This window comes from Sarcophilus harrisii, chromosome 4 (assembly GCF_902635505.1).
Source record: "Sarcophilus harrisii chromosome 4, mSarHar1.11, whole genome shotgun sequence".
Lineage (NCBI taxonomy): Eukaryota > Metazoa > Chordata > Mammalia > Dasyuromorphia > Dasyuridae > Sarcophilus > Sarcophilus harrisii.
The window spans coordinates 336,849,180-336,859,866 of record NC_045429.1 but is presented as its reverse complement, the minus strand read 5'-3'; the positions used below and the strand labels follow the sequence as shown (position 1 = coordinate 336,859,866).

Here is a 10,687-nt window from a genome sequence, read left to right as displayed (position 1 = left end):
CTTCCTTCCTTCTTCCCTCCCTCCTTCTTTCCCTCCTTCCTCCCTCCCTCCCTCCCTTCCCTTCCTTCCTCCCTCCCTCCCTTCCCTTCCTTCCTCCCTCCCTTCCCTTTCCTTCCTTCCTTCCTTCCTTCTTCCTTCCTTCCTTCCTTCTTCCTTCCTTCCTTCCTTCCTTCCTTCCTTCCTTCCTTCCTTCCTTCCTTCCTTCCTTCCTTCCTTCCTTCCTTCCTTCCTTCCTTCCTTCCTTCCTTCCTTCCTTCCTTCCTCCTCCTTCCTCCCTTCCTCCCTTCCTCCCTTCCTCCCTTCCTTCCTTCCTTCCTTCCTTCCTTCCTTCCTTCCTTCCTTCCTTCCTTCCTTCCTTCCTTCCTTCCTTCCTTCCTTCCTCCCTCCCTCCTTCCCTTCCTTTCTCCCTTCCCTCCCTTTCCAAATTCAGTATAGACATCTGATAGGCTTAGTTCACTGCTGCTCAGAACTCAACTCCAAGCTCAATGGATCCACCAGTTTCACTTATTTGTTAGTTAAGATTTCATTTGTGAACTACTTTGCCCAGCTGGTTTTTGTTTCTTAAAAAAATAATTTTTTGCAGGGTTTCACATTTTGGCTACTGTTTCTAGAGAGGAGAGACTATTAAGGAACTAAGTTTTTGGTGCTGTGGTTAGCGTTGGTTCCAGAGTCAGGAACACCCCAGGGTTCACGCTCTACTTCTCATACATAGTTAGCTTCTCTCCTCTCCTCTCCTCTCCTGTCCTCTTCTCTTCTCTCCTCTCTTGTCCTCTCCTTTCCTGTCCTGTCCTGTCCTGCCCTCTCCTCTCCTCTTCTCTCCTCTCCTGTCCTCTCCTGTCCTGTCTTGTCCTCTCCTCTCCTGTCCTCTTCTCTCTTCTCCTCTTCTGTTCTGTCCTGTCCTCTCTTCTCTTCTCCTCTTCTGTTCTGTCCTGTCCTGTCCTGTCCTCTCTTCTCTTCTCCTCTCCTCTCCTCTCATCTCTCCTCCTCCTCTCTTCTCCTCTCCTCTTCTCTCCTCCTCTTTTCCCTTCTTTGTCATTCAATCTCTTGTTGATTTAGGGAGGTATCTCCGTGTGATGTAGAGAAAGTGCTGAACTACATTGAAAATCAAGTGAAATGTTTACTACGTGCTAAGTGCTGGGGCTACAAAGAAAGGCAAAAGCATGATCCCTTCTCTCAAGAGTAAATGCTTGCCTTTTCATGGCACTTTAATGGAGGGGATTATATGAAATCAAGTATATTCTTACAAGACATGTACAGTGCAAATAGAAGATAGTTTCAAAGGGAAGGCATTGAGAAGGCTTCTTATAGAAGGCAAGCTATGAAATAAGTCTTGAAAGAAACTAGGAAAGCCAAAAGGTAGAAGTGAAGGAGGAGAACATCCTGGATTATGGGGGACAATCAGTGAAGGAGTACAAAGTTAGGAGAGGGAGTATCCTATTTGAAGATGTTAGATGTTTGAAATATAAAAAATATGAAGTAAAGTATAAAGAGATGGGAATGGTAGGAGGGGGCAGGTTTTTAGGGGCTTTAAAATTTAAATAGAAGATCTTATATTTGATTCTGGAGGTAATAGGGAACCACGGGAATTTATTGAGTAGGGAGGGTGACATGATCAGATTTGTGCTTTGGGAAAAATCACTTTGATTCCTGAATGGAGGGTGGAGGATGGGAAGAGATTTGTGGCAAGACTACCAACTATTATGTTACTGCAATAGTCCAGGTGTGAGGCGATTAAACCCTGCATTAGCGTGGTTGCTGTGTGACAGGTAAGGACATGAGGATGACTTGGGGATCATCAGCTTGGGTGACTTGTCCTTGACAGTAATAGGCAAGTTTAGAAGAGAGGAGGTGTTTGGGGAAAGATAATGATTGCCAATAGTGGTTTTGGTTTGCTGTCTCAGAAGTTTTCTCACACTAAGGAAATCATAGGTGCAGTCCTTATTTCCATTCTATTGAGCAGCTAGAATTTCTTATGACCTCCAATACCTCCCTCTAAAATAGGTAGGATTTGAGTAGACAGAAGGGAGATAGCAAGACAATTAATGCTGGTTCCTCACCCTGCCCCTTCCTTTTGCCTCTAAGCAACTTACTTTAGGTAAAGAAATCTATATAAGAAGTTAATCTCTGTCCAAATTATTTTTTCTTCTGAGAACATCTGACATGGAAGGTCCTGAAAATAGCCCTCACTTTTCCTGGACTCTTCCAGAATTTTCTCTTTCTTGATATCTCAAAGAGTATTGGGGTCAAAATAGAGCTGCCTCTCTCATTCTATAATGTCTACCCCTTGAGGCCTCCAAGGGATGGAATAGGGACCTGTTCTCACATGCATGGGGAATGAAAACATCATCAGAGCTTTCAGCTCTGGTCTTGTCTCAGTGGCGTCCTTTCACTCAGTTATATTTCCAGTGATGAGAGGTAACTGGCATCCAATCACAACTCTATGGTTGTTTTCATTGTGCTATGGCACTCTTTCCCTGGACCTCTGGGGCATGGGGATGACATGTTGACTCATGAGGTCCCCAAACACTGCTTCAAACAGGGGTTCTGGCCAAACTCTTTTGAGAATGTGTTCTGTGTGCTCAAAACTCTCCTAAACATATAACCAACAGTTGCTTAGCAATAAGAGTCTTATCACAACAAATCAGTGTCAAACCCTGCTTGGGGACAGGTGCCAGGGCAAGACATTGATTTTTCCATTGTAGAACTTGACAAAGCTCATTTTTTTCCTTGGATTGCTAATAATGATTTGTTCTAGTATCCTGGGATAAGAACTGGACTGAGTTACAGGAAGACAGCATCTGTACTAACAGAAAGACAAAGCAATCCCAAACCTTATGATGGGTCAATCATGAAATTATGTGGCTCCTCCATAGACTCCTTTCTACATATCCATTGATTCTTCTATACTCTATCCCATTTCCACTAGAGGAGACACTAAGGTATTCTAAATAGGACACTGGACTCAAAAGACTTGCTAAGGTTTTTATCCTGGCTTTACCACTCATAATCTATGCAACCCAGGCCAAATCACTTCCCTAGGGACAATTAGGTGGCTTGGTAGATAGAGCACTTGACCTGACGTCAGGAAAACCTTGGTTCAGTTCCCGTTTCAGATATTTGCTAGTTATGTGATCCTAGGCAAACCATTTAAACTCTTTAAACCTCAGTTTTCTTAACTGTAAAATGGAGATAATAATAGCATTTACCTCCCAGAATTTTTTGTGAAGATCAAATAAGATAACATATGCCAAGTGTTTTGCCAACCTTCAAGGGCTAATAGTACCTTGCACTTAATAAATACTCTTTATCGTTCGTTATCTCTCTCTCTCTCTCTCTCTCTCTCTCTCTCTCTCTCTCTCTCTCTCTTTCTCTGTCTCTCTCTGCCTCTGTCTTTGTCTCTGCCTCTGTCTTTGTCTCTGTCTCTGTCTCTGTCTCTGTCTCTGTCTCTGTCTCTGTCTTTGTCTCCTCCCAATAGCCAATACAAATGTTGGATGACTGGCTGTGAACCATGCTTCTCTCTTTTTGACAGAGAAAGGTGTAGACTTTAGGAGCAGAATGAAACCAAAGTTCTTCTGTTTAATGATGCCTTCTTTTGGTTAAGTAGGAAGGAGGGGAGAAAACAGGCATTAAGCATCTACTATGTGTGATAGGCTCTTAAAAATATCATCTCATTTTCATTCTCACAGCAGCCCTGGGAGACAAGTGCTATTATTATCTTGACCTTACAGTTGAGGAAATTGAGGTGGACAGAATTAGAATGTCCTTAGAACTAGTGTCTGCTCCCAAGTCACTTAAGGGCCTTCAGCATCTCTTTTCCTTGCTCCTAGAGTTTCTGCCTGGATAAAACAAAATGTTAGTTGCCCAGGAGATGTCCTACTGGCTAGGCTGGAGCTAGCCCAGAAACTTCCATGCTCTAGGGCTCATAAAAGGAGAAATAGCTGGTGAAAGTGAGGGAATGGATGCCAGTTTCTAGACCTTGGCTCCCACGCTTGGTTAACAAGACTGAGGTCTGGGCTCTGATGACAGGCCCCTTTGAAGAATTAACCTGAGACTCTCATCCCAGCGACATGGAGTGGGAGAGATGAGTCTGGACTTAGCAGTCAACCCAACGGAGAGCAATTTTTATGAGGCGAGGCAGTGTTCACGAGCAGCTAAATAACAGACTAATGAGATGTTCTGGTAGAAATAAGAATTAACTTTAATGAGGAGAAAACTCTTTGTAACATGCCAACGCCCACTGGAATGGGGATATAAGAGCTAGAGACAGCTAAGGGCTTTCAGGATCTGGGGGACTTGCTTACCCTGATCCACAAACGACATTGAGCCTATACAATGACTTCCCAGGTTCACAAAACTGCCTTCTCTTCTGGCTCCCTCAAGGGTCTGTATGGGGCAAGTGGGGGTTCTACACGAGTATCCACGGTGTACTCTAGTAGCTCCTGTAAACTCCCAAGTCTCTCTCATGGGGCTCGGAGCTTCTCCACCTGCTCTGTTGGTCTAAGCAGACCCAGGTGTAGGACTGCTAGTTGGCTGCCTACTTTCTGCCCTCCCACTAGTGGGTTCTCTTCTAACTATTCTGGGATTGGAAGCTGGTTTGGTGAGGGCATCCTCAATGGTAATGAGAAGGAGACCATGCAGTTTTTGAATGACCGGCTGGCTAACTACTTGGAGAAAGTGCGCCAGCTGGAGCGGGAGAATGCAGATCTGGAAGGCAGGATCCGGGAATGGTGTGAACAGCAAGTCCCTTACATGTGTCCTGATTACCAGTCCTATTTTAGGACCATTGAGGAGCTTCAGAAAAAGGTAAGATCCCAGACACTAATATGCCATCATTATACCTTGCAGGTGTGTTTCCATATAGATTTGGATTTTATGTCTTCTGATAACCCAGAAGATATCACATAGCAGATTTCCTCCTAACCTTCACTCAGACCAAGAAGGGCATGCTCACATGGCTTAGGATCATAGAAGTCTAGACTAAGAGCTGGATCTTGATCCAACTCGTTCATTTTTATAAATGAGGAAATTGAAGCTTATAGGGCACTGGACTTGGAATCAGGAAGTCTTATCCTCATGAGTTCAAATCTAGCCTCAGATGTTAACTAGCTGTGGAACCCTGGACAAGTCACTTAACTATTTGCCTCAGTTTCTTCATCTATCAAATAAGCTAGAGAAGGGAATGGCAAACCACTCTAGTATTTTTGAAATACCCCAAATGAGGTCAGGGAGAGTTGGACATGACTGAACAATAAGATCAGTAGTTTGGCTAAAGTCCCATAGATAGTAAGTAAAAAGAAGGAAGGCAAGAAAAAGGAAAGGAAAGACAAAAAAGGTAGGAATGGAGGGAGAAAGGAATGAAAGAAAGAAGGAAGGAATGACAGAAGGAAGGATAGAAGGAAAGAAGAACAGAAGGAAAGAAGGAAGGATAGAAGGAAGAAAATCAGGGCAAAACAAAAGAAATAAGGAAGGATAAACATTTATTAGGTGCCTACTGTATACCATATACTGTGCTATATATGCTACAAATATCATCTCATTTAATCTTCACAACAACCTTGGGAAGTTGGTGCTATTATTAGCTCCATTTTTACAGTTGAGGAAATGGGAATACACAGAGATTAAATGATCTGCCTAGGGTTGCTCAGCTAGTAAGTCTGAGCCCTAATTTGAATTTAGGTCTTTCTGACTCAAGGCTAGGCATTGTATCCATTGTATCATCTTGTTAAGGCAAATAAGCTTTTGATCCAGAATTTGAACTTAGGTCCTCATTAAACATTTTCACTATATTACATTGCTTCCATAAAGAAGTTTTCTTCATCCTCAGCCCATGTTCCTTGAAATTTTGTCTAGCAAGAGAGATGCAAACAGAAAAAAGTCAGATTCTGAAGGACTCTTAAGACTCCTCTTGTCTTTGAATTAGATGAAGAACTTGTTCTCCAGGAGCCTGGAAGGAAATGCCCCAGAAGGAGCCTGATCATTTATATTTGTCCTCTAGTACATAGTACTTCTGAGGCTCATTCACTCATTCACAAATTTATTCTGCCTTTTTGTTTCCAGACTCTGTGTACCAAGGCAGAAAATGCCAGGCTGGTGGTGCAGATTGACAATGCCAAGCTGGCTGTGGATGATTTCAGAACCAAGTAAGTTTTCTGGAACTGGTCTTATCCTTAGACATCGTCCCACATGGCTGGTGTTAGAACCAGGATACTAACAATGCTACAACTAAATGCTTTGGATGGAAACTTGTGATGGGTATAGTGGAAAGTCTACTGGCTTTGGAGTTAGAGGATCTGGTTTTAAATCTTGCCTCTGATTCTTACTCTCTACATATTCTTAGGAAAAACTCAGGTGTCATGTGTCTCAGTTTCTTCATCTGTAAAGTGAGGAGGTTGGATTAAATAAATAATTCTTAAGTTGGGGTCCATGGAAAAAGGAGTTCATGGATAAATTTCAGGAAGCCTATAACTTGGATGGAAAAAAATAAATTTATTTCAATAAAAATTTATTAAAAATGGATAAAATAAATTTGATAGAAAAATAGATTATTCAAAAAATAGATTTATTTCAATAGATGTATTCCTATGCTTTTAATTTGACACATTTAAAAACATTCTCCTGTGAATGGATCCATGGGTTTTACTGGTTTGCCAAAGGGGTCCATGAAAGGTTAAAAATTCTTGATTTAAATAGTATCTGAAATCTCTTCGAGATTTATGAGCCTGTGAAATACCAATTAGAAGTGGATTAATTTTAAATTTATTTTATTTTCTATTTTTTCATTTTTATTTTTTCAGAATATATGCAAAGATAGTTTTCAACATTCACCCTTGCAAAACCTTGTGTTCCATATTTTTTCCCCTCCCTCTCCATCTCCCTCCTCCCCTAGACAGCAAGTAATCCAATATAGGTTAAACATGTACATTTCTTCTAAACATATTTTCACATTTATCATGCTGCACAAGAAAAATCAGATAAAAAATGAGAAAGGAAAAAAAAAACCAAGCAAGTAAATAGCAGCACCAGCAACAACAACAAAAGTAAAAATACTATGTTGTGATCCACATTCAGTCCCCATAGTCCTCTCTCTGAAGGTAGAAGACTCTTTCTATTACATGTCTATTAGGAGGGTTTTTGAATCATCTCATTGTTGAAAAGAGCCAACTCCATCACAGTTGACCATCGTATAGTCTTCTTGTTGCTGTGTACAATGATCTTCTGGTTCTACTCACTTCCCTTAGCATCAGTTCGTGTAAGTCTCTCCAGGCTTTTCTGAAATCATCCTGCTGATTATTTCTTATAAAACAATAATATTCCATTACATATATATACTATAACTTATTCAGCCAATTCCCATCTGATGGGTATAGTGGATTGATTTTTAATCTCCAAATTAGAGGTGGGATGAGACAAATGGCTGGATTCAGAAGATTGGGATTAAAATCCTTTCTTTGAAGTTTACTTGTATGTATGATTTTGAACAAATTATCTGTTTTGGGCTTCTGTTTCCTCATCTATGAAATGAGCAAGGTGGGCTCGGAGGTCCCTTGTACCTCAAGGTCTATGAAAAAGCATTTATTCATGCATGACTCTGCTGACTGATTCCTGGGACTACTTTGTATACAGGTATGAGACAGAGGTATCCCTGCGCCAGCTGGTGGAGGCTGACATCAATGGCCTGCGCAGGATCCTGGATGACTTAACTCTATGCAAGGCTGACTTGGAGGCCCAGGTGGAGTCCCTGAAAGAGGAGCTGCTCTGTCTCAAGAAGAATCATGAGGAGGTAAAGACCAACCTTTGAGACTGGATTAATGAGAATCTATGAGATCTTTGAGTTTTACTGTTTTTCTCCCTTTGTTCCTCCTAGGAAGTGAATGCACTGCGCTGTCAGCTTGGAGACAGGCTCAATATAGAGGTTGACTGTGCCCCACCTGTTGACCTGAACCGTGTTCTGGATGACATGAGGTGTCAGTATGAGACACTGGTGGAGAACAACCGGCGTGATGCTGAGGATTGGTTCAACACCCAGGTGGGGTGACCAACCACTTATTGGCAGTTCTAGCCATTTGGCACCTCTGGTACCAAGTGATTAGCTCTTAACCCAGTCCTTTTTTTTTGGGGGGGGGTGCATTTCAGACAGAGGAGTTGAATCAACAGGTGGTATCCAGTTCAGAGCAGCTGCAGAATTGCCAGTCAGAGATCATTGAGCTGAGACGCACAGTCAACTCCTTGGAGATCGAACTGCAAGCGCAGAACAGCTTGGTGAGCCCCAACCCTGAGACTCTCTAAAATCCAGCTTCATAGACACTTAAGTGCTTCCTCTGTACCCCTCAATTTTTTCCCTCATACAAAATGCAGTAAATATCTCAGGATTTGGGCTTCTTTGGGAGTCAAGGGCCCCATGCAAAGGAACGTGGATGGCACCCCAAGCCCAAATCTTAAATCTTGTATAAAATACAGTGATTATAGACTTGAGGCCCAGGAGGAATAGACAAGTCCCAGCAATGACTTCTGTGTTTATGTAACTGAGTGAAAAGATAAAGCTTATGAGTAATTACTAGTTACTCACAGATGTAAGGAAACAGATGAGATACCGTCTAGGTCACAGGGGTAGGTGACACATAGAGAATAATAGATTGATCTCAAATGAAATGCTTATTTGGATTTCTAATCTAGCATGTGCCAAACTAATGCGACCTTGCCAATATCTCATTATTTTGCAAATTCATTCTATCATGGCCTGGGCAGGTGAGCTGCAGGTCTTTTCATTCTCCTAGATTTTCCATTGTTGGATTCTGGCATTTCAGCCGGGGGAAATTTGCTAAATGCAATAAGAGAGCCAGACATAGGAGACTGGGGAGAAGGGGGGATAGCCTGGGAGTTACCAAGGAACATCTGGATTTCTGGCCCATTTCTGACACATACTGACTGAGTGACCCTGGGACCTTTCAGTGCTCCAGGTATTCTCTAAAACCATATGTAGAATAGAAAGTATCAATTTTCCATTCTAGAGGGAGTTTCTTTATGGAGGACTTCATATGCCAGGGAAAATCACAACTGTTTCACTATAACAAATACATTTTAGGGATGCCATTTTCCCTTAGTATCTTTTCAGTGAATCTTATGACAAAGTTTTGCTTCTTTTCCAGTATCCAGCTCATAAAAAAATTGTACTTTGAATGTGGTCCCTCCAGACCATTAATATGTAAACCATCCACTGATACAGATCAAGGACTCTTTTTGTAATTAATTGCATTACATAATTGTCTCAAGGCACTATGGAGTTGAATGACTTAATTTGTGTCAGGACTTGAACCCAGGATTTTTCCTCCAAAACCAGCCCTTGAAGCGCTATACTACATTTTCTCTCATTTAGTAGGGACTTAATTGAATTAAGTCTCAGGAATTATGTCTGTCAAATGAGAATAAACAGACAGATCATCAAAATCACATATATAGTAGCTTCTCTTTAACACATCTTTCTTCTCCTTCACTAGAGGGATGCTTTGGAGTCAACCTTGGCAGAAACTGAAGGTCGCTATAGCTCCCAGCTGTCCCAGATGCAGTGCATGATTGGGAGTATCGAGTCCCAGCTGGCTGACATCCGCTCTGATCTGGAACGCCAGAACCAGGAATATAAGGTTCTTTTGGATGTTAAGGCCAGACTGGAATGTGAAATTGCTACTTACCGGGGCCTACTGGAGAGTGAAGACTGCAAGTAAGTATCCTCAGGGGATAGGCTACTGTCCATTTTGTCCTGAATACCATTGGCAAAGTTTTTTCTTTCTCTTTTGGGTTGTTGATTTGAGTTTTGAAAAGGATTCATAATGACACTAATTCTACTATCTTTTTCTTTTCCTTAGGCTGCCCTGTAACCCTTGTACTCCTGATTTCTCTCCATGCAAACCTTGCCTGCCCTGCCCTCCAGCTGTCTCCTGCAGCCCCAGTGTGCCCCGCTCAGCCTGTGGACCTCGGATGGTCTGTGTGCCCTGCCCCGGGGGCCGATTCTGAAATCAGGCTTCTTGGAGCAGCTTCAGGATCCCTTATTTTAGGGTGTCTGTTTGATGGAAAATGCTCTATTATAATCCTCCTGTTCTGGGGTATAACACGAAGTCCTTGGGCTTAACCCCACTCCTGGGAAAAGCAGAAAAATAAAAAAAAAGCGTTAAAGATTTACTCCAAATCAGTCCCTAAGGCTGGGTTTTCTTGAAGGTCCCAACTCCTCATCATTTCAATGTTTCAGTGGGTGTCATGGTCTTTGTTCTCTGATATCTCCTGTATCATATTTTGCTTCTGGATACTGTTCAAAATGTATACTGAAATACACAGGAGTGCTTTTGTTAGCTGACTAATAAAGGTGATTTTGTTCTGACATTTCATGCCTTGTTTTCACAGTGGCTCCTCTGTTTGTTTATTTGATTTATTCCCTAAGAGCTACTTGAAAGCAGAAGGATTACTGCATCTAAATTGATCAATCCCAAGGCTTGCCCAGAATGTGGGTGAGGGTGGGGAAGCAGGGATCCAGATCTGACTTCTCTGGAGGGATCCTACCCTTGGCTATTCTTTCTGTGGTTTTTCCCTATTTTCTTCCTTTGTCCAAATCAGTGGGAAAGTTTTCATTTCTTCACACTCCCTTTCAGGGGACAACCTCTGGCTCAGCATGGCTTGGATTTATTCCAGCTAGTCATTG

The 10,687-nt window shown here is 42.1% G+C and overlaps 1 protein-coding gene across 1 annotated transcript; it reads left to right on the top strand.

Moving 5' to 3' along the window:
- The first annotated feature begins 4,292 nt into the window (after nucleotides 1-4,292).
- Nucleotides 4,293-10,371, top strand: KRT35 (keratin 35). Its single transcript, XM_003768229.2, has 7 exons — nucleotides 4,293-4,803; nucleotides 6,058-6,140; nucleotides 7,624-7,780; nucleotides 7,865-8,026; nucleotides 8,134-8,259; nucleotides 9,495-9,715; nucleotides 9,861-10,371. The coding sequence occupies exons 1-7, from the start codon at nucleotides 4,333-4,335 to the stop codon at nucleotides 10,006-10,008; spliced, it is 1,368 nt and encodes a 455-aa protein (XP_003768277.1). The 5' UTR covers nucleotides 4,293-4,332; the 3' UTR covers nucleotides 10,009-10,371.
- The last annotated feature ends 316 nt before the right edge of the window (nucleotides 10,372-10,687 follow it).

Coding starts and splice junctions, on each gene's coding strand:
- KRT35 (XM_003768229.2), top strand. CDS start 4,333: ATGACTTCCCAGGTTCACAAAACTGCCTTCTCTTCTGGCTCCCTCAAG. Junction 6,141..7,623: donor GTGGATGATTTCAGAACCAA/GTAAGTTTTCTG, acceptor CTTTGTATACAG/GTATGAGACAGAGGTATCCC. Junction 8,027..8,133: donor AGGATTGGTTCAACACCCAG/GTGGGGTGACCA, acceptor GGTGCATTTCAG/ACAGAGGAGTTGAATCAACA.